Raw genomic sequence first — 23,618 nt, 5'->3', positions numbered from 1 at the left:
GCCGCCAATGATGAATCTGCTGTTGCCTGGATGAGGCCATAATGTAGGCGGGAGATCAAGGACTCGCCAGCCTTTGTTGTGATCCGTCATTGACCTTCAGCCCCCCTCCTTTCTGATTCCAGCCCCCAGCTACCTTATGCTCAAAATGAATATCCCTGAAGGATAAGAGCCGGGAGGTGAGGTTCAGGGCCACTGGCTGACAAGCAATGATTAACCCCAGTGTCCCAGTAGAGATTGTCACCCTGTCAAAGTCGACGCCATGAATCTGGTTTTTATGGTATCGCCAGAACCTCAGATTTTCTTTTGTTTTTTTAGGCGCCTTATTTGACTTGTCTATTGGCAAAGTAGCAGAAAACACATTTCAACCAAATGTCTGTGGTTTCTAGATTTGCATATGACTCATTCTGTGGTGGTGAGCTGGAGCTTACCTGACTCTTCTTTCCATGTTGTGTGAGTTCTGTGACGCAGCTCCCCCCTTCTTCTAAAAAAGGTACTGAATTGAACAGACAAGATAAACCTAGTAGGCCTGTTCTACGGGTGTTTAAAGAAAAGGTGGGTTGGGTGAAGAGTGGGGCTCTTACGTCTGGAATCCTACACGCCAAAGGATACCCCACCGTTATGTTTGAGGGAGTGGAAGGTTGACTTTGCAAAAAAATACTGTCATCTGGAGTGGCTGCAAAGTTTTTAAAGAATGATGTAGCGAGTCCATTTTATGATGAATGTGAGAAGATTCCCTGCTGAATCTGACTGTGTTGCACGGACACGGTGAGACTGGACTTGGGTTGAAGTGGTCCATCTCAATTTTGTTCAAATCAGAATAAGCTGTTGTTGGCAGTTGAAACTCGTATGTTGCTTAGTCTTCTGGCTTATGATTTTAGAGGCTTCATGAGCTGTCGACTTTTCAGAAGTCGATGGATGCTACGGCTTTTTCAAGTGAAACCCGGTATCATTGTCAAACTAGGGCGCCACCTTCTGAGCTCTGAAAATGAGGCCACTGTTTCATGAATCCTCATCATCCCGTCAATAGACAATAGAAAAGGTTTGCTTCTGCCTCGAAGTGGCTCATAGAACCGCTGTGGGTGTGTCCGAATGAGCGCCCCCAGGAGGTCTCCAGGATGTCCAATTAAATCAGGTCTGACCCTGACTGCCGCGTGTCGAGTGCTGGATCAGAGAGGAAAGCTTGTATCAGTGTCTGTATCTGTGAGATTACAGGTGTTGACGGTGACTCAGTCCGCCTGTGTTGCGCTGCATCATCTCTCATTCTGTCAGTGTAACCCAGGGATAACCAGTGCTTCCTGTGTCCGGCTGAAAGACTCATTACAATGACTGATGAGTCGCTGTTGCACTCTGATCCGCCTTTGACTTGTAAGGAAATTCAGCTTGGGGAAAGAAAGGTCATTGTTTCATTTGAGAATATTCCTTGTCTGTCCAGGAAGTGGACTTGTACCGGGCCAACATCCAGGACAAACTGGGCCTCACCATCTGCTACAGGACTGATGATGAGGATGAAGCTGGCATCTATATTAGTGAGGTATGGACTGGCTCTGTCCTCTAGATCGTTGTTTCTGAGTCAAAGAAAACAAGCCATGAAGACCACATTCTTATTTTTTTTTTTAACTTTAGATTGATCCGAACAGCATTGCAGCCAGGGACGGGAGAATAAGAGAAGGCGACAAGATCATCCAGGTAGTTTCTCCGTCAGAGTTGCAAATCTGTTTTTTTTGTTTTGTTTTTTTAAATAAAAGTCATGCTATCATTCTAGAAATTCATTCCCACTATTGTGTTAAATATAATTTGAAGGCAATTTTCTCAATATTCATTTTTGAATCCTTCAAGATAAATGGCGTCGAGATCCAAAACCGTGAGGATGCTGTAGTGCTGCTGACCAGTGAAGGAAACCAGAACATTTCTCTGCTGGTGGCCAGACCTGAAATGCAGGTAAGTGCGGCAACTGTTTTTTTTTTTTCCTTGGCTTTCTTGCCAAAGCTTTTGATGCATCGAGTGACACAGCGGGAAGTTGGCGTCTAACCTAAGACATGTGGTCTTCTGCCACCTCCTCCTAGCTGGATGAAGGCTGGATGGATGATGACAGGAACGACTTCCTGGACGACCTCCACATGGACATGCTGGAGCAGCAGCACCACCAGGCCATGCAGTTCACTGCCAGCATGCTGCAGCAGGTACCAGACAGACGCACGCACACATAAGAGAGTGATCGGCAAATGCCCCTCCGTATTTGTTTCTCATGCAATGACTTCAATAGAGCATGATGCATTGTGCAGCTGGACCAAGATGGATGGCTTTCTACAGTGTAGGATGGACTGTTGGCTGCACTTTCTTTATCAGTAAACTGACTGAACTCCTTATCTGGATACACACAGTGCCGCTTGAGGATTGTCTTCTTCATAATTCATTGTTGATTCAGCCGCAGATGGTCAAACCTGGAGCTATAAGAGCCCAGGTTGCAGGTTATTTGGTCAAAACTCTGGTACATAACATTTCACGGGCACCTTTCTTCGCACCCCGAGCCATGCTGCAACACATTTCTGGTTTTCTAATCACTATATAAAGGGCTGTGTGTGAGGTCGGTGCCGAGGGATTTCTGCGGGATGCCCTGTAGTGAAACGGTTCATTAGAAATTACATTAGAATTCAAATTGAATTCAAGATTTATATCTGGAGCTCGACTGTTACAACGGCTACATGTTAATCTGCATGTATGTTGCGAATGTAGTTTTGCAAAGGCTAAAACAGGGTGGGTTTTTTTCTGCTTCCAGAAGAAGCTGGAGGAGGACGGTGGCACCACGGACACGGCCACTCTCCTGTCCAACCACCACGAGAAAGACAGCGGGGTAGGCCGCACGGATGAGAGCACCAGGAACGACGAGAGCTCCGAGCAGGAGAACATCCTCGATGACCAGACCACAGCCTCCAACACTCTGAGCAGCTGCCGGAAGTTGACTTACAGCCAGGACACCCTGGGCAGCACCGACTTGCCCTTCAGCGGCGAGTCCTTCATCTCGGCTGACTACACCGAGGCCGACTTCCTCGGCATCCCCGCGGACGATTGCGAGCGCTTCAGGGAACTTCTGGAGCTCAAGTGTCAGATGAGGAACAGTGGGATGCAGGGTCTGTACTGCGGCGGTGCAGAAGGTCAGGACCAGGATGGCGTGGACAAGGAGCTGGAGCTGCTGAATGAAGAGCTGCGTACCATCGAGCTGGAGTGCCTGAACATCGTCCGAGCTCATAAAATGCAGCAGCTCCGCGAGCAGTGCCGCGAATCCTGGATGCTCCACAACAGCGGGTTCCGCAACTACAACACCAGCATTGACGCTCGACGCCACGAGCTGTCTGACATCACGGAGATGCCGGAAAAATCGGACAAAGACAGCTCCAGTGCCTACAACACTGGTGAGAGCTGCCGCAGTACGCCCCTCACGTTGGAGCTCTCTCCAGATAACTCTTTGCGTCGGACTGCAGAGGACCCGCGCTCGGTGGGAGCAACCGGCTCCCACAGCAGGATACTCAAACCCCTTCTCTCCCCCGTCCAGGAGGCTTGCAGTCCCAGCAGTAGCAGGTCCTCCTCCAAAGACCCCGATGCTCCGGAAGGCAAAGAGAGAAAAGTGGGCGAGCCGAGCAAAACAGGACGAGGCTTCCCCCACCCGCGCTCTCCGTACAAGCACGCCCACATCCCGGCCCACGCCCAGCACTACCAGAGCTACATGCAGCTGATCCAGCAGAAGTCCGCTGTGGAGTACGCCCAAAGCCAGATGAGTCTGGTCAGCATGTGTCGGGACCCCGTCGGCCTCAACGATCTGGAGCCAAAGATGGAGTGGAAGGTGAAGATCCGCAGCGACGGCACCCGTTACATCACCAAGCGGCCAGTCCGCGACAAGCTCCTGAGGGAGCGCGCCATGCGCATCCAGGAAGAGCGCTGCGGCATGACCACGGACGACGACGCCATCAGCGAACTGAAGATGGGCCGCTACTGGAGCAAGGAAGAGAGGAGGCAGCACGCCGTCCGCTCCAAGGAGCAGAAGCAGCGGCGGGAGTTCATGAAGCAGAGTCGCGCCGACTGTCTGAAGGAGGCGGTGGGGCCAGAGGACAAGAAGGAGCCCAACATCATCGAACTCAGCCACAAGAAAATGATGAAGAAGAGGAACAAGAAGATATTTGACAACTGGATGACCATCCAGGAACTGTTGACCCACGGTACCAAATCGCCTGATGGCACAAGGGTCTACAACTCCCTCCTGTCTGTGACCACAGTCTAGGATCCTTTAAGCTCGGAGGGGAAAGAGCGGCTGAAGTCGGACTGTACATAGGGCGATATTCATTTGGGTCAAGATTCCTGCCTCGTTCAATGTGGCGGCGCTTTGTAAATAAAAGACACAGCAAACTCTGTCAGGACTGGTGCAGGTACTTCACGTGAGGGCAGGAGCGGAGAAGAACTCTGAGAAGGATTTTTGGAACGTTTTGCAAAGTAACATTTTCTACCTTTGAGCTTGCTCTTTGAAATTACTTTTTCGACAGTACTACACTTTTGGAAGGATGCAAAACCCTTATGCCATACTCAAGAAGCCAGCATCTAGACAAGTCGCATTGCTTTGTTCATACTATGTATCTTTCTCAGTATTTACAGTTTTGCATACTCTGCTTTTATGGAAACCCAATATCGCTGAGCTATAATCCTTTTCCAAAGGACTTTTTGTAAATTTGACAAATACTTGTTTTTGTAACAAATCCACATTTTAGAATGAATTTCTCTCGTAACGGTGCTAAATTTCCAAAGTCATTTAAAGTGGAGATCATCACTGTGTGTGTGTTTTTGTTTTGTACACACCGTAGTCACTTTCTGTCATAGGACTTCATGTACTGAAGAGAATAACAGCTTAATGAATCTTTAGTTTAGCCACGCAATTTGGTGTCTTGTAAAATGAGAGAAATAATAAATTATTGTTTTATATATGAGAAGATTTGATTCGGCGTCTCACTTTTTTCATCTTTCAGTTGAGATGTTTGGGATCTAGTATCACGTTCAGTGGTACGTTTGGCAGGTGCCTTGTTTCAGCTCAACGCGGAACGCGTAACTTTGCTGCTGAATTCGGGAAGATTCTGTGCAAATGAAGAGAGGAGAATGAAGAGAGAAGTCAAATGCTGCCCCAGCAACACAGCCAGATATAGCCCCAACTACCTGGTTGTATTCAACAGTTACTCTTCAAATATGAAAAATGTTACTCTTCAAATATGAAAAGTGTGATCCATAATGCAGCGTATGCTACATAGCACTTAGCATTTTGCTGTCTGCTGTTTCTGCCGGGTCCAATCCGTGATATCAGACATGGCGAGCCGAGTTCAGCAGTGATGCAGGCGTCCTCCAGGCATCTCCCCGATTCATGCCTGATGCTTACTGAATACTAAATATGATGAAGCAAGAGTTTATCTTCCACTCACTTCATCCTTTCACCCTCATTTCTTGATCAATATTTTCTTTCAGAGAGCCTTCAATTTTATAAGGTAGAAATATTTAACACACAAACACAATTGTATTTGTCTTCTTTGTAGATGGTGGTTGAAATTCACAATTAGATTTAAAACACATTTATTATTATTATTTGCAACACTGAGCCATAAGTAGTTTTTTTTTTTTTTTAGTGAATTTATTGACAAAAAACAGACACTGGTTCTCAATTATAAATACAGAAGAACTAATAAATAACGTGTCTTTTATGATGCAAAATTCCAAACATGGATCGCTTGATAATGACAACACTAAAACACGACAATTGAACTGTTATTAATTCTTCTGCTGTTGTGAAGATGAGACTCAAGATGGAAATGACAATAGCTTTCACCTGTTCACGCTGTCGACTCCAGCCTGCAGACAGTCATGTGACCCAACGAGTCAATCACAACCGTAGTCTTCAGGTATAATGTCGCCGCGCAGAAACACAAGTGTTGTTTTGTCTTTTAAAATATATTGTATTATTTCAGAGTGCAAGATGGTAGAATATCAACTTTTTCGGATCGGATTTCAGAAATACTTTTTCATGTGCGCAACAAATAAAATATCCGTGATATTTGACTTTGACTTTCCTCCTTGTTGACAAACTTTTTGGGTCGAGTCTCCCACTCTCCTTGGCTCAGATGAATGAGAAGCCCCGCTCTGAATGCCAACCACGCATGAATGTCCCCCAACAACGCGTTTGACCCTAGCGTGGTCTTGTTAGCTTCAAAGACCCTTTTGCTTGCGTGTTGTTTATGGCCCCGCTGAGCCATAACTCACAGCCGTCTATTCTCATCTCAACGTTTCCTGGGTCATATCATGTGAACCCCAATTGCTGCCTTGGTCTGGATTTATTGCTCAGCTGCTGATTTATCTTTCGCCCACATTCCAAAATATGTCAACGACGTGGCGGCCGCAGACCAGGAAGGAGATAAAAAAAAAAGAAAGAAAGAGTGAGGGGGAAGCCACGCTGTCATTGCTCTATACCTCGGCAGGATTTATCGCAGCTTGGTTCGGGGCCCGCTTGATAACAAACATCATTGAGAGGCCGACACAGATTTATCACAACAGGCCAAGTCCAATGGACGTGACTGAGGAAGAATGGCGGCCAGCGAGGCATCGATGTGCCAGATCCGAGTGAACGTGACTCCCTGTTTGACTCAAAATGAAGAGCTTAGAAAAAGTTTTCACGACACATGCTGAATAATTAAGTTCTGGGTGTTGCCAGGGAGAATACTTGAGTCGAGTAGGAGCTTTTCCAGTGGACCGTCCATGGAAGAAATGAAAATCACACTAGCAGAAGAAATGAAGGAATATTTCAGTTGTACGCCAAGTATCCTGCCATGCCTCACAAGGAGCTCAAGCTCTCCCGTTGCCCTGTCACCATCCTGGTTCTCCTCAACCCTTGAAGGAGCATCCATTCCCCTACTCTACTACTCTACTACTCTCTACTACTTCTATTCCTCACCTCGTGTTCCTCACCTCTAAAAGGAAGGTCCAGATAACCTGCGGAGGACAATCATTTCCGTTGCCTGCGCTGAACTCTTTCAGGCTGATGGGTAGATGAGGCCTCATGAAACAATATTGCAATACTGTGTCATGAAACCTCATCTACCCATCACTACTTATTGGGAGATGAGGTTTCATGAAAGTGTCTTGACTTTCAGAAGGCGCTGTCTACTGTAAAATGTTTGCTCTTGAACAGTTAATTCAATGAAACCTCACATCAGTTCTAAACCAAGAGCGCCATCTAGTGGCCTCTGAAAGTTAGGACACTGTTTCTTCAACTCTGCAATACAGTTTCATGATACCTCATCTACTCATGACTAGGTTCTATACTTCCAAAATGCCATCAGCAGTATTCTTTTTTCTGTTTTATTCCCTGACACCACTGAAGAAGAATGTTCAACGGAAAAGTTCAACCAGAACTCTATCATTGAATGTGTGAGCCAACCGAAGAACTTTTCCTTGACATGGTGCGACGAACACTTACCTTCACAAACTTCAAGCCTCAAATGTATATTTCCCCAGCTTGTGAGGCCTTTATGGAGCCCTTTTGTTCATATTGAAGTCATTTAACCACCCCACAGTTAGTAGAATTATTGCCGAATTGATGGAAGATGCCAAAGTGTTCATTCTGCTTCTGTTAGTTACATCTTAAGTCAATGAGGCTCAATTTGCTCAGCGTCATCCTCTCCAGACCCTTATCGTGTCACACACTTGCTAAAGCAACGATTCCATTTTGACTCGCAGCCTCTGAGGACTCCCAAAGCCGACGAGTCGTTTAGCGTCCTTATGACATTAGCATCATCACGGAGGGCAAAAAGCAGTTCCTCATTTTCAAAGCGCCGCCCTTCCCACAGGGGCTCCTCTTTCAGAGACGGCAGGGAACAGAATGAGAGTCTCGGCATGGGACGAGTCAGAACCGCAGGAGTTCAATTAGTGCAAAACCAGAAATTAGCTTCAAAGAAAGAAAAGAAACAAGGCTGAAGCTTGACTGGTGATCGAAAGCTGCAAACAGAATTTTACAGGGAAGAAAATAAACCCTTTAAAATGATGGGTCTTCAGCTCACGTTGTGTGCGCTTATATGAGGACGTTAATAGCATGAGGAAAGGCTGAGGTTGAGATTTATATCGGCCCCTCACTTCATGCCTCTTATTTACAACCTGCGCCTCTGCGCTCCATATACAACAGGCGGTGCATCCTGGGTTGCGGCTCTCATCTCGGTGAGTAACTCTCGCCGCTCGCCGGGTGATTTAGGCGACGACGCGGAGCTCTCAATGTGACAGCCAGGCTATTGTTGCCATGAATGAACTGTTATCGGGTCACACCAGTTCTTATTCCGATCGGCCGGCGAAAATGCCCTCATTGGACACATTTCACCTTTATGGTCTGGCCGCTGAAACCAAATCAATACGGTTTAAGTGGCCGTCTCGTAAAAAAGGATGTTCCATTCCGCTGATTTGGGCCTGACAAAGGATTAATAGCTGTTTGAGTTCTGCGGGGCGAAGCTATGTGTCACTCATGGAGTCAAATCTAACAGAAGTCTGATACCCACATGCTTGGTCGCTGCCAAACCTTCTTTCCTGTGACTCACTATAGTGAGCGTCAAGCAGACTGAATCTCTAATCCCAGTTATATTTTGTGACTCAAACATTCTAAAAAAAAAAGAAGTGCAATTACGCCATAATTACACCTTTGCTTTAAATATATTATTTGATTAGATATTTTGTTTAAATATTCTCAGTATAAATCATAAATTAATGATGCATATTATGCGTAGATTATAAAACGTGATTTTATTTATTTTAGTTTAAAAGAAAGTTAGAAACAATTTTCTTATAATTATTTGATATATACTATTGTATTTGGGACAAAAATATTGTTGAAATGACCATCACTTATTTGAAGAAACAAAAATTTATATAGATTTTTTTTTTTTTTAAATTAAAATTGTCATTGCAGCACAGTTCAAGAGAAGGAATAGAAATTAATGGATTATAAGGGCTGAAAATGAGCTTTGGGTAATGACCGAAAGGATGAGATCACGGATACAAGCGGCTGAGATGAGTTTCCTCCGCACCCTTAGAGGGGCGCACCCTTAGAGATAGGGTGAGGAGTTCGGTCATCCGGGAGGAGCTCGGGGTGGAGCCGCTGCTCCTCCACATCCAGAGGAACCAGCTGAGGTGGCTCGGGCATCTGATCCGGATGCCCCCTGGACGCCTCCCTGGGGAGGTGTTCCGGGCATGTCCTACCGGGAGGAGACCCCGGGGAAGACCCAGGACTCGCTGGAGATATTATGTCTCCGGTCTGGCCTGGGAACGCCTGGGGATCCCCCGGGAAGAGCTGGAGGAGGTTTGTGTGGACCGGGAAGTTTGGGCTTCCCTGCTCCGAATGCTGCCTCCGCGACCCGACCCCGGATTAGTGGCAGAAGAAGGATTATAAGTGGTACATTTGTTTGGAGAAATGTGATAAAGAATGTTTTTTAAAGTATGCAACATGATAAAGGTGACCAAAAGTAACAAGAGTTTAAGATGCTGGAGCTTTTTACGTCACTCGAAATGTGGTAAAGAAATCTAAAATCGATCAATTCGCCTTCTTTCATTTGCACTTTTCACAGTGCTTTACTCTTGAAAATAAAACAGTAACTCCCAAGTGAAAAAGTTATTTCAATAACTACATTTACTTTATTGCTGAAGTTAGACCATTTGAATATAACAATGAACTGATCTTCAAAAGAGCTCAGTGGAACAGCAGGTGGCAGTAGTGTTCCAGAACTTGCTCCCACAGGCCAGTAGAAATGGAGCAAGGAGCTGCTAACTCTCACACAATCACAGTGAGACTCGTCCAAATGAGTCTTGTCTCTCGCCAAATGTCGCATTTGTCACACATTTCGAGCCAAGTTCATTTTTTAATTGACTGAAGCCGGCGGTCCACAAAAGTGAGTCTGCAGACCGACTCCACGGACCTTCCCACCTGGACCTGCGAGGTCTACAGCAGGGGGTCTTCAACTCAGTTTTCAAAGGGCTGAGATGGTGCAGGTCTTTGTTCCAACCAGTCCACCACACATCAGTTAGTGAATCACCAAACCGACTCAAGTTGAAGACCCCTGGTCTACAGGATCCAGATGGTGATCCAGAACACCACTAACCCTTACCATAATTTCCCGAACAAAAAAAAGAAATTGAAATGTGTCCTTTACTTTTTGTGCTTTTCTGCAGACAAAAAGCAAACATATTACCTCCTCGGTGGATGGAGTCAAACAGAAAGCAGATGGTGACCATTGTCTCCTGGACTAAACGCCTCAAAGCAATGACTTCCTTGTCGTAGGTTCTGCTTTGCATGGCCTGCATTTTAGGTGGATCATCCGAGCACCTGAGACAGGTCATAGCTGCTCTCTCCAGTGTCTCCACGCATCACCACCATCAGAAACCAGCAGCTCCTCCTCAGCCATGACCACACTCCACATCAATACGAGGCGCACACAACGCAATTGGGATAATTGCACCTTTATTAGTCTCACATTCACACTCTTTACAACCTGGCGCGGACAGCGGGTCGGCTGACTGGTAATGGCCTCTAAAAGCATCAGGCTGCCACAAACACGCCCTGCAGTCCCATTAGGCTGAGTGGCCGACTGGCTACCGGTGGACTCAATGACTGGACTTCATTATTGTGTGTTGTCAAACAGGGTGTAACTGGATGCACCTGGAAGAGGCTTCTTTAAGCCCTTGGGTTTTTAAGCTCATCCACTGATGGAGGATTAAATGCTCCGTGGTATTGTGGGCAAAACAGAATTAACGTATATTGACCAGGTAAAGGTGAATATTGCTGAAGCTTATGGCTCCGTGTATCATTCGTTCATTCAACTTTCGTTGTGAAACGGTGCCTCGTGGTCAGGAGATATTGCCACGTTGTTGTCATCAGCGATGGACACACTTCGTGTGTCAACCTGGTTAATAAAAAAAAATAACCGTCGGTAGTTAACCTTAGAAAAATAGCTTTATTCGATCATGAATACCTGGAAAATAGTCAAGATTCTCTCAGTGGTCATGTCGAACCATGTCACCAACCGCTCCATCTTCACTGTTCCCCGCTCGGACGACAGTGTTCAAGTTATGTGAGCAGGAAACTTCCGACAACCTGAAAACACATAACGCAGATTGAAGGGAATCCAGAGAAACATGGGGGAGCGTGAAGAGTCGGAGGTGAGGGACAATTGAAGCGCAGCGAGACCTGCTAACTGGAACATTCCAGAAGTCATTTTGAAACGTTGCCCCTTATCTGAGATTCATTTCGCGATTTGAAGGCTATATCATGACAGATGAAGCAAAGTTGAAGTAGACTTTCTGAAAAGAGAAAGTAAGCCTTTTCCAAGTAGGAAATCCAGGTAGTAACTGGAAGACATGAGGCAATGACCCCAACACAAGCGACTTTTCTGCCCTTTTATTCAGCGTAGCAAATGAGTCACCTAAGTTTTGGTCAAAAAAAAAAAGAAAAGAAAGAAAAAATGAAAGAAAACAAAGAAAGAAATCGCTTCTGAGTGGTGCAATGGTGAGAACCGACTGGAGCCTTTATGAAACAAGAGTTCTCCAAATGAAGCAAGTTTGTCGACAGAAACGTGGCTCCTGTAGCTGACTCTCTCAAGTATGTCTGGAGCTTCTTGACATTGAACTGGATGCACCTGGAAGAGGCTTCTTTAAGCCCTTGGGTTTTTAAGCTCATCCACAGATGGAGGATTAAATGCTCCGTGGTATTGTGGGCAAAACAGAATTAACGTATATTGACCAGGTAAAGGTGAATATTGCTGAAGCTTATGGCTCCATGTATCATTCGTTCATTCAACTTTCGTTGTGAAACGAAAATTAAAATGACAACAAATAAAACAAAATAATGGCTCGTTTTTTATTATTTGTTTTAGAAACGAATTCCATAAAACAAAAAACAAGGTGTTAAACACAAGTTGTATTTTTTTTTATTGACCAGATTGACACACGTAGCGTGTCCATGGCTGATGACAACAACGTGGCAGTATTTCCTGACCACCGAGGCGCCTTTGACATCGCTGAGCTGACGATGAAGGGGCGCTACGAGGTGCACGGAGATGGCTTCCTGTTAAAAACTATTCAACTAAGTATGATGAAAGTATGATTTCAATTTTCGTTCTGAAACAAAAATGAACGAATCATACACGTAGCCTTCTGCTCATAATCTGGTTTCGCATCGCTCTTGAAAGCAGTTGTGTTGTTTGGAGCAGGCGCCACTCTCCAAGAATGAATGTTGTGTTTCGGGTCACTTTGGATGATAAACAACTGCTTTACCCAGTACCTGAAGGTATTTGAGTGAAGTGGTATTTGCCAGCAAATCTAACTACACTGACCTGACCCCCCTCACAACAAGCCCCGCAGCCATTATTTTCTGGAAATGTCACCGCTTTATGAAACGTGCGACGTCTTTCCTAACTCGACATATCTGACAGGACTTGAAGCCAGAGCTTGACAGCAGACGGCAGCCACAGAAAACAGACACGCCGAGTCAAAGCAGCTCTCCACTTCACCGCCTCTCTGTGCGCCATGGTGTGGACCTGACAGTGAGGTGGAAAATCCAACGACAGCCACCTGAAGTCGGGGGAGCGTGGCGCCCCCACACCGAGCGGCACACCGCGCCACGCCACACAAAGCCGCTGGAGCACGAGCAGCCGGATAATTCAATCTCTGCCTTTTTCCACTGACTAAACATGACAAAGTATTTCCCGGGAGGGAGAATATGTGCTGGTCAATTTCTTACACGGCAAAAATCCCCACATGTCTTCACGGAGAAGCGTTTTGCAGGCCTTCTGTTACTCTTGGCATATTAAAGTGATGCAATATGTGCTTGTATTTGAAGGCTTTTCTGTGCACGTGTCTAACACAAGGGATGGTGTGGCTTCATGGAACATACAGTACTTTTTTGGAGCCCACATGGTGGCGCCCTTGGTTTGGAAGTGAGGGTAGGTTTCATTGTCATAGTTATTGAAAGCCAAAGTAGAGAGTGCCATCTAGTGCGCTCTGAATATGAAGATACCAGTGATGGGAGGCTGAAGTATCATGATCCGCTATTGCAGAGTTGATGAAACAGTGCCCTAATTTCCAGAGACCACTGGATGGTTTTTTCTTGGTTTAGAAATGATGTGAGGTTTCACTGAATTATTTGTAGAAGTCCAAACATTTTAAAGCCGACAGTGCCATCTGGTGGCCTCTGAAAATCAGGGCACTGTTTCATGAAACCTCTACCCATCGCTAGAAGATACTACTTCATGATGCCTCACTTCACTACCCAGCACTGAATGAAGCTTCATGAAACAGTGTCCCCATTTCCTCATTTTGTCTGCTGTACTTCAACCACTAATTCAGTGGAACCCTGTATCGTCTCTAAACCAAGAGCGCCATCTAGTGGCCTCTCAAAATTAAGACACTGTTTCATCAACCATCATGATACCTCATCTACGTATCGCTACGATCCAGAGGCCACAACACTACTTCCACTGCTCAGATGACAGTGTTATGTGAGCAGGAAACTTCCGTCAACCTGAAAACAAATGACGCAGATTGAAGGGAATCCGGAGAAACATGGGGGAGCGTGAAGAGCATCTAGAGTTGGAGGTGACGGACAAATGAAGTACAAGAACTACACCATTCCTGAAGTCATTTTGAAACTTATCTGAGATTCATTTTGCGAAAACTAAAGAAATCCAGGTAGTAACTAGAAGACATGAGGCAATGACCCCAACACAAGCGACTTTTCTGCCCTTTTTATTCAAGAAACCAAATGGATCACATAAGTTTAAGAACAGTTTTGGTTTAAAAAAAAAAAAAAAAGTGGTGCGAACCGACTGGAGCCTTTATCGAACAAGCGTTCTCCAAATGAAGCAAGTTTGTCGACAGAAACGCGGCTCCTGTTGCTCACTCTCTCAAGTATGTCTGAGCCTGTGGGTTGCTAAATGGAGCCTCTTGACATTGACTCAGCCTTGGATCCACTCTTGTCACACATCTGTGGAGAACAAGCGGCAGACAAGAAGACGCTGGCGTCGCGTGGAGCAACACGAGAGCCGCTTCACCTTGAGGGAGACGAGACGCGTGGGTGGAGATGTGATGTTTGAAGAGGCGGGGAAGATGTGTCACAGCATCCATCGAGTTCTCACACTGCAGTCAGACTGGCACCAGGACAAACAGATTCAAAAATAGTGATGTCACCTTGTCTGCAGTCACATTTCAAGATATAGAGGCAACAGAGTGGAGTTTAAATGTTGCTAGAGTCTCACAGTCCCCAGGAGCAACACAGGGAGGCAGGGAAGGTTGAGGTGGCTGAGAAACTAAAGAGTGCCCTCTATTGGCCCACAGACATATTGCAAGAATTCAACTAAATTAAACGACCAACAACTGCATTTGGCTTTAATTTAGTAAAACGGTTTAAACGGATCTCCAGCGAGTTCATGAATATTGTTCGAGTTAAATTCATAAATCTATTCAATTTGTCACTAAAAAATATTATCTGATTATATTCACTGTTTTCTCTTGCAAGAATTTTTAAAAATGGATTATTGAAAAAAACTACAAAGAATATAACGTGCAAAACATTGAAATTACTTTATAAAAAAATGAAATGTGCATTCTTAAATATATAATCATTATTTATCTTATCTCATCTAAAAGTGTCATGCCAATATTTATCTTCTTGCATTAGTGTATTCACAACCATTTTCTTTCTTCTTACTGTTTGTAACGTCATTATTTTATGAATGATAAGGTTAACCCTCCCCACCCCTGTTTTTCATGAACTGTACAAAATGAAATTCGAAATATTATATGTAGTCAATGGTTCATTTGACTATTTTTTTTTATTTATGTAGCACCAATGTTTTTTGCATAACTTTTTATGAGCAAACTTTTTTTTTATCATTGAGCTTTTCCATAATTTTCTGCACAATTGTTTTGAAATATTTGTGATTTTTCTTTTTAATACCATTCATTATTCGATTTGAGTTGATATAGAATATATAGAATATCAATCTTTGTATTTAATTTCAAGTCCCCCACTAGTTTTGAAGTCGTACTGACCTCCGTAGCCACCATCATCTCACCTGCATCCAGCCTGAGGAAGGTGAGCATGTCCACTTAAACGTTATATTTCTCATGGGTTTGCTGCCTCTGAGAAGAGCTGCTGTGGTTGGAGTTTCTGTCAGTTCAAGGCATCTCTAACCGTTCCGATCCAGCGGTTGTTGAAGTGAATAACGGTTTAATTTCATAGTCATTTCTGTGATCAAAGGCTCAGAGAAGAAGCCATTACTTGGAACCAGTCGGGGAATGTTGCGATTTCACAGAGCAAATCGCTGCTTTTAATTCCCGTCTGCCCAGGAGAGCTGCAGGTGTGAGTGTGTAGCGCAGCAGATAAACAAGCAGCAGCGTGAAGTGGGACGCAGGTGAGGAGTCAACAACTCGCTCTTCAGATCATCAGATGCTCAAAACACAGAGGTCAGATCCAAATGACAACTGGCTGCCCCTCTTAACACGACACCCGCCTCTGTGGAGGAGGATTAACCACTTGGATTTCCGCCGTACAAATGTCAATTGAGTATGCAAGAGCTCCTGAGTCTCTCAGATGGGCAATTTGCTGGAGCAAAGAAGGTCCCTTGTTTCAGACGTCAGAACACTCAGAAGCGCACTTGTTTTTCGTGATCAACTGAGATGGTGACGACAGCATAAATGTGACTCCGAAAACATCAGCAACTGGAATGAACAAAGACCACCGCAGATAAAAATGTTAACATTTATTGCTGTTTCTGAATACCGCATCGAGAGCAAAAGCATCCAGAGTATACACGGAAATTATACAATTATATATGTTTTCACAAAGGCAGTGAACACTTACCGTATTACAATCTACAAAAATCTACTTTACAGAAATTTAAAATTCTAAATATCAAAAAGTACAGCTGCAGAAACGTGTGTGGAAGTGGCGACCCAGTAACTCTTCTGGCAAAACAACGAGGTGACGTCACGATACAAAGAAAGCAGCTCTTTGTCCTCAGCTGTCTTTTCAGAAACTACAACCGGCGAACAAAAACAACTGGGTGAAGTGAAATCATAAATTATGGTGGTTCCTTTATGCATCCAAAATATAACAGTTTACAGAGGGAGCCTCTACAAGGTAGCATGTTATATAGCATTGTTCGGTGGGATCGGTAGTGTGTCGGGCAACAAAACAGCTGGTTTAAACAAAAAGGAGACGCAAAGAGAAGTCGTCCGTCTGAGAAGAATGTGGGAGCGAAGCGGGTTAGTCCAGAAGCCGGTGGAGATCATGGGCTCAGGTCACCACTTGGCTTGTCAGGCAGTTTCAACAAGTGGCTGTTATGGCTCGGACCTTACAAGCGTGGTTCCGGGCTTAAAGGGTACAAAAATGTGTCCGGGTCCAGTACAAATGCAGTGAGTGAACCAGGAGGACCACCGCAGCTCTCCCACATACAGAGGAAACAAAAGGCCGCTGAAACAATATGATCTTTAGAGGGGGGAGAAAAAAAGGTGGGAGGGGTGGGGATCAATAAAATATTCCAGTTAAAAAAAGAAAAATGAAATCAAATTTTATTTTGAAGTCCACATCAATGCCAGCAGGGGGCCATTTCAAGGGAGCAGGGCACCCAAAATTGGGATGAGGTGTTCATCTTGTGTTTGAGGTGCAGTATCCTCGTTCCCAGCGAGAGTCACACTGGGATCAGAGCTGGTTCATGGTCTCTCAGTGGGCTAGTCCTGCTCCATGGGCTCCTCGGTGGTCCCAGTGTTCGAGGCGCAACTTTCCTCCGCGTCCTCGGCAGGAGGTTCAGTCGTACTGCTGGAGGGGGCCGCAGACGCCTCTTCTGAGCCCACTTCCGCGCTCTCCTCGACATGGGAGCTGCTACTGCTCACTGGGTCGCTGTTGCTTTCCCCGCTGGTCTCGGGGCTCTTGACAACGCAGGCCGGCGCCTGCTGTTCCGTCTGGTCCATGTCACCGCCGTCCTCCTGGGAGCCGCAGGGCACCTCCCGCTCGGCATGCTCCGTCTCCTGGCCCGAGCTTGCACATGGTTCAGGAGGTGTGCTGCTTGTTGGCTCTGAAAAACAATCATCCCAAAAGGACGTACGCAAAAAAAAAGGCAACATTAGTGGGAAACATTTAAGAGCACTGAAACACAATCTAGAACTGAAGTCAGGATCCATTAACATACCGTCCTCATCAAACAAACTATTGAACAGTTTCTCTAAAATGTACATTTTGAAGTCTCACTTTGATTTATTGGACTTATTTTCCAACACCAAAGTCTTCAATTAATCTTCTGCCATTTGAAGCAGGAAGACTGAAAGAGTTGGGATTCATCGTCTAATATTCCCTATGCTGTCATAAATAACATATAACATTTCATAATAATAATAATATTAATAAATGAAGCCAAATCAAAAAAGACTTGTCCAAAATACATGCCACCATATCAACTTCACAATCGGCTGTGATGACTTCACCTCAAGTCAAGAATCTTCCACTTCAGGGGCTCCGTGACATGGAAACGATTGTTTTTATTTTTTTTTTTAAAGCATGGCAGAGACCCAACATCAGTAAATTTGATATGTGAGATGAGCAATACTCTTCCCTGCAGCCAAGCCTCTGGTGTGTCATCGAATTAGCACGTTTTTAATGTCATGCCGTGGGGTCAGTGGGGTCAACACCCAGGGAACCTAGATGTGGAAGAGTTTCTCACCAATGCTACAAAAGCCTTTTGCCTCAGATCAGATTTAACCTTGTCATATTGTCCTCGTGACACTTTCTAGCTGAGCTCGGCATAATTTAATACAGAAGGTTAAAAATTGCTGAGAAGTGGAGGATAAATATTTGACACCAATAAGTGACATTTCTTGTTTTGAAATTCTTATGTCATCAGCATGACAAGCCTGAGTAATGTCAGTCTAGACAAGCGCCACAGTACACACCTTGGTCTTCTGCTACCGTCACACTGCTCGAAGCTTCAGCATCTTTGCTACAGCTGGTCTTCTCATCCTCATGGACCATGGCTTCAGCCTCGGCGTCTTTCGAAATGTTGGTGGCAAGCGAAGCAGACCTCTGTGCCTCCACATCCTGCTCCTCGTCCTCATCCTCCTCCTCCTCGTCCTCCTCCTCTTCGTCCTCTTCCTCATCATCCTCCTCGCCAAACTTGAGTCTTTTCACTTCCTGCTGCTCAGCCTCCATGTCCTCCTCCGTGTCTGTGTGTTTGTTCTTGACGGAGCTCCCTAGGGATCCAGCCGACGCCGACAGCTCACTAGCGGACGCAGAGCCCAACAAGTAAGTGACAAACAGAAGTCATACCCGTGACAACTGAGGATACATTTCTCCAGATGAAATACCTGGAGTCTTTATCTGCCTCTTGCTCTGCGTTGATGCCGTCTTTGTTATCTGTGCTGTCAGGCAGTCCGTTAGCTGAGAGAGAGTTGGCCAGAGACACCTTTGGTCGGTTCAGTGGTCGTGGAGTTCCTGGACCATTCACTTTTCTAAAGGACAAAACAGCAATGACAGTGGTGAGAATGTACTCAGAATTTCGTCCAACAGTTCAACCACACAGTATGAGTAATGAAATGGATGACTGTCCGCAGTATTCCATACTACAGTACCTTGAGCCCATGAGCGAAAGAAAATACAAACCTTTCTGTGAAAGCCGATGTATTTCCTGGAAGCATGACTCCATTCATTCTATTCACTGCACTGCATCCATTTTTCCTAAACATAACACAAAAACTTAAATCAATGGAAAAATCTCAACCAACTATTCAAGTGTTACAAGGTCTTACTCTGAGCTGGGATGAACACAGCTGACCACCATTACGTTCTGCAATATGCACACACACAAAAAAAACATTGACATTAGAGAAGAGACAAAATGTTGAGCAAGTGACCAGAAAAAAAACCTAAAAGTGATTACCTTCTCTACTCCTCGAAGAAATTTATCTGTTCCTGTGTAATTCCTCTTTGGTTCTGTGAGTAACTCGCACAGACGCTGGATTGTAAAAGGAATACTGAAATGCAAGACAAAGAGATTAACTTGGCAACAATTCAACTATTATTTAAAGAGAGACAAAGGTTCCATCAGCGTCGGACATTATGTAGTCAGCAAAAAAACTGTGATGTACAGAAAAATAAAACTGAAATACTTTCTACTACATGTAAACGATCGTGGCGCATGGTCACGACTTGAATAAGAGCCGCATTGTCATCACAGAAACGATCTGTTAAAGATGAACTTTCACGCGAGCAAACATATTCAAAGGAAGTGGCAACACTGAAATAAGAAGATGACACATCATGGAGGTAAACGAAATTACAGTGGGTATCTCAAACTGAATTAGAGGAAATGACTGCATGAATGTCAGCATCGATTGAATCATTCCACAACTGACCGGTGAGTGAAATAATATCAAGCCGTTTATATGCTTCCCTTGTGCATCTTTACGTGCCTTGCAGCGTTACACATCACAGAAACAAAGTGGGCCAAAATGGTTCTCTGACAAGGTGCCCGGCAGCAAGTCCTTTAGTGCCTCCCATAACTTCTAAATCACTATTTCAAAAGGCTGTAGTTTGAAAAGAGTTAGAGATAAAGGCGTACGTGAAAGAGAAAACTCTTCAGTGTGAATCCAAAGATTGTGATGGGAGTAAATTCATTCATCTTATTTGTATAATCACCAGGCGGCTGTAGTGAATTACATAACTTTTAGAGATTGAACAAACTCTTCATCTCACAGGTACCAATGATGGCAGGGCATCATTGACAACAGGAACGTTAACACCTGCCTTTTATCCCGCTACTGGGCTTCCACCATGTTCCCCAGACACAACCAAGCACCAGAGTAGCGCCACGCAAACACACTCACTTTCACCGTCTCACTGAACAATCATCATCTGGCAGTGAATATTGCTCTTCAGAACCCGAGTGAGTCAAGCTCGCTCTCCAGGTCTGCTTTGCTTCTGCTACAAAATTACAACCGCCATTGTCTCCTCAACCAGTTTTCAAACCATTTACTCCAAACCTTGACAAAAACATGCCCATAAATGTTGCTCAGATTGAAGTTACAGGCACCCACTGTATGCTTATGTAAAGTAGAAAATACATCAAGCTCCATATTCACTTCAGCTTGGCTTATCTTAATGCCGTGATGCTGCCTGGACACAAGGTACCTTATTACAGTAGAAGGTACTTCAATGTAGAGTATGTGAACTGCTTTTGATGGCACTGCGCTACTGTACATGTTCCAATGGTCCTTTCACTTTTTGCCTCCATTGGACAGATCAAGAACCTGAAGTCTATCTCCAATTTAAATCATGTCCCTTGCAAAGAATCAAGCCCAGAACATGTTTGTGTTGTCACGTGAGAATGTTGTTTTCTGCTTAATTTTTTTCAGTAGCGAGCAAATGTAATTTTGATCAACTTTGAGAATGAGACACACCTATTAAAAGGGGAGTATCATGTGCATGAAATTATCTGAACATTTCCTGTGTTCAGTAAACTGAAGCGGTCAACCTCACTGTGGCTTGAATGAAGTTTCCAATACCACCTGCAAATGAAGTTCTGTTACATCACAACCAGTGTTAACATTGCATGCTTCATTTAGAAACAAGCTTAATGGTCTCCAGTTAAAATGGCTGTAGCAATTTTTGTCATTGTAGGGTTAAAAAAGAAGTAAAATTACAAGCATAATCAAGTACAGGCGATCTTACCAAATGAATGAAAAACTTAAACGATTGTTCAGAGAATATCAGCATCAGCTAAGAACATGCTTGCGGCCAAAACGTTTATGTGTCAGAACTATAAACATTTACGCTACCGGAGGTTGAACTTTGAAACCAATAAAATAGCCTACAACATGGCAGTGGAGCAAAAGACAATAAAATAAAACAGAGACGTGATGTAATTGTGCTCTTCTTAGCACAGACAGAAATGCAATTTCGGATCACGTCAAGAGGACAACGTCCCACGATTCCCTTTCTTCGTATCGACTCAAATTAGTTTAGAAACGCCGCAGACGCAGAACTGAAACAGCCTTTCAAGTTCGCAACCTACCCGTTATATCCGTTGACGATCTTCAGGATCCGTTCCTTCATGTCTTCGAAAGGAACGGATTCTACGTTGGGATTTGCGGGTCCTCTTTGCTCAGGAGCTGATGCTTTGAAGTCGTCCATCACCTTCTCCAACTTAAACAAGAAGTAGTTTTTAAACTGAGACCACTGGACCCTGAAATGGAACAAAGGCACAATAAGACAACATGGTGACGCGTGTACATTAGTCTGATGCCGTTGACTTACAGGGTCTCTCCAGTTTTGGCAATGTGGCAAAGAAACTGCTCCAGCAGTGGACATGGTTCCTTCTTGGTCTTCTTGTCAAAATCTGCCCACGAGACCACAGACCATTATCACGTAGCACCCAACAGTGCGTCTCCGTGGTGAGTCTGGCGGCACTAAATACGCAAACTTCACGTCGACTACACACTTGCACGGTGAACAGAAGCAGCCGCGAGAGTCTAAACCGACAACAATTGGTTTCGCCTGTTTACATAACGTACTCTGCTTCACGGCTGATATCTGGAGTTAGCTCGAGCCGCAGCCGGCAGACAGTTACCACCGGCTTCTTCAGCCAAAAGCTCAAGAACCACGGGGTTTAACCACCGAGCAGCAGTCGTGAACACGTCCATCACGTAGAATGTGCACAATACCAGGTTAAAATAGACCGTACAAGACACACATGCTCTTATTTCCGCGAGCCGACTGGTTAGCTGGTGAGCTAGCAGCTACATAGCAGCGTTAGCAAATACTTTTCTTTTAAAATGACGGAGACGCTAAAGGACAGCAGTAAGGCAAAACCAGGTATATAATCGATCGAGACATTAGTCGCTGACCTCTGAGTGCCTCTTGAAGCGAGTCGACTTCCATCATAACCTCCGTCAGCTTGGTGGATGTGAGGCAGACTGGCGGCTAAGCTAAGAGGAGGGAGCCGTTTTAATATGGCGCCGTGAGGTCACTGGCCGCGCATCGGCTCTTTGGTACAGAGCTGGTGGGACTCGAGCAGCGCGTGAGAGCGACGTCTGTTCGGCTTGTTCTTTACGTGGGACCAATACAAATGCAATATGTAACCAGCGGTGGAACAAAACTGAAGGGCAAAGTTGGGAATGATTAAATGAAAATGACCTCATCAACAAGTGTCGACTAACGTGGACATCAAACTTTCACACGTAGTAAATATCACTATTGTCCCGACACAAAAAATAAATATATATATATATATATATATATATATATATATATATATATATATATATATATATATATATATATATATATATATATATATATATATATATATTTATTTATATATATATATATATATATATATTAGTGCTGTGATTTTAATGCGTTAAAAATTTAATGCAATGAATTATGAGTCTCAACGGTTCTTCATTTTGCCTCATTTAGAGGCGTGTTATACTACTATTATTCATTTTTGAATTGCTATATTGAGCTTAAATGCCCATTTGAGACGGCCTTATTTTATTTCACAATTTTGTTTATTTAACTGAATCGCTGTATTTGTATTACCGGTACATTTTTGAAAACAGCCTTATTGTATTTATTTAACTGTATTACTGTTTGTTTTACCTTTTTGAAGACAGCTTTATTTTATTTATTTCACTGTATTGCTGTATTTGTTTTACATTTTTGAAGATGGCTTTATTGTATTCATTTAACTGTATTGCTGTATTTGTTTTACATTTTTGAATAATGCACCTGGCCAAACTGGTATGCGGATGTGCTTGACCTTTACTTTTGGATTTCATTTATCAAGCACAGTTCATGGATTTCAAATCTTCTCTTCTTACTGTATTCAATTGATCAGTCATGCACTACATTTTTTTAATATCCTATAACTCAAATTCTTTATCAGGAGACCTTGAGCAGATATGACAAAAAAATGTGATTAATTAGATTAATTATTACAAAATCCTGTAATTAATTCGATTATTGTGTTTTTTATTTATTTATTTTATTTTTATTTCGATTATTAAAACTCGACAAACATTTAATAGTGTGTTATTATTATTATTATTTTAGAATGTTGGCAATGAAAAATAAATACATGAGACAACATGTGTGGTTATTAAATTACAAGATCAAAAGTAGGAAATTTATTTTTATGAGAAGTCAACAATATTAACAAGAGAACAGTTTAATCAGGTTTTATTCTGCATAAAATATATAGGTAAAATATATATTAGATCATACATCTGAAATTAAATTACTAATTTAAAATTAAACAAAGTGACACTTTAGGAAAAAGGGGGATATCAATTCATTCAATGCTGTCATTGAAAACTACTTTAGATAATGTTCCCAAAGCATTTCAGAATGATGAACCTGAGAAGAGCAACAATACGATCTGCAATGAAAAAGCATCAACTGAACAAAGTAAGGAAATGTATTTACTTTAATTTTACTTTTTGACTCCACTGGAAAGATCAGGAAACTGAAGTTCACCTCCAATTTCTAACATGTCTATTGTCTCAAATAATGAAGG

At 43.7% G+C, this 23,618-nt stretch overlaps 2 protein-coding genes across 3 annotated transcripts in view; one reads left to right on the top strand and one right to left on the bottom strand.

The window, feature by feature from the left end:
- Positions 1-5,572, top strand: part of pdzrn3b (PDZ domain containing RING finger 3b) — a 105,472-nt gene extending 99,900 nt beyond the window's left edge. For both annotated transcript variants that reach the window (XM_053867918.1, XM_053867917.1), the window contains 5 exons: positions 1,433-1,531; positions 1,624-1,686; positions 1,837-1,938; positions 2,064-2,180; positions 2,777-5,572. In XM_053867918.1, the coding sequence (XP_053723893.1) occupies positions 1,433-1,531; positions 1,624-1,686; positions 1,837-1,938; positions 2,064-2,180; positions 2,777-4,273 (1,878 nt within the window). In that variant the 3' untranslated portion in view covers positions 4,274-5,572. The remainder of the gene's footprint in view (positions 1-1,432; positions 1,532-1,623; positions 1,687-1,836; positions 1,939-2,063; positions 2,181-2,776) is intronic.
- A 10,238-nt stretch (positions 5,573-15,810) lies between these two features.
- ppp4r2b (protein phosphatase 4, regulatory subunit 2b) lies at positions 15,811-22,107 on the bottom strand. The gene is made up of 9 exons (XM_053867882.1): positions 21,946-22,107; positions 21,356-21,437; positions 21,114-21,284; positions 18,981-19,074; positions 18,850-18,887; positions 18,704-18,778; positions 18,409-18,552; positions 17,998-18,323; positions 15,811-17,126 (listed from the first exon to the last, which is right to left on the bottom strand). Exons 1-9 carry the CDS (start codon positions 21,980-21,982, stop codon positions 16,783-16,785), a joined length of 1,311 nt encoding a protein of 436 aa, XP_053723857.1. The 5' UTR covers positions 21,983-22,107; the 3' UTR covers positions 15,811-16,782.
- Positions 22,108-23,618: the final 1,511 nt, after the last annotated feature.

This window comes from Synchiropus splendidus, chromosome 6 (genome assembly GCF_027744825.2).
Source record: "Synchiropus splendidus isolate RoL2022-P1 chromosome 6, RoL_Sspl_1.0, whole genome shotgun sequence".
Classification (NCBI taxonomy): domain Eukaryota; kingdom Metazoa; phylum Chordata; class Actinopteri; order Syngnathiformes; family Callionymidae; genus Synchiropus; species Synchiropus splendidus.
Note: the sequence above shows the minus strand (reverse complement) of the source record. Positions and strands in the feature narration are given on the sequence as shown.

Coding starts and splice junctions, on each gene's coding strand:
- ppp4r2b (XM_053867882.1), bottom strand. CDS start 21,982: ATGATGGAAGTCGACTCGCTTCAAGAGGCACTCAGAG. Junction 21,438..21,945: donor GCTTCAAGAGGCACTCAGAG/GTCAGCGACTAA, acceptor TCTCGTGGGCAG/ATTTTGACAAGAAGACCAAG. Junction 18,324..18,408: donor GAGGCAGATAAAGACTCCAG/GTATTTCATCTG, acceptor TGCGTCCGCTAG/TGAGCTGTCGGCGTCGGCTG.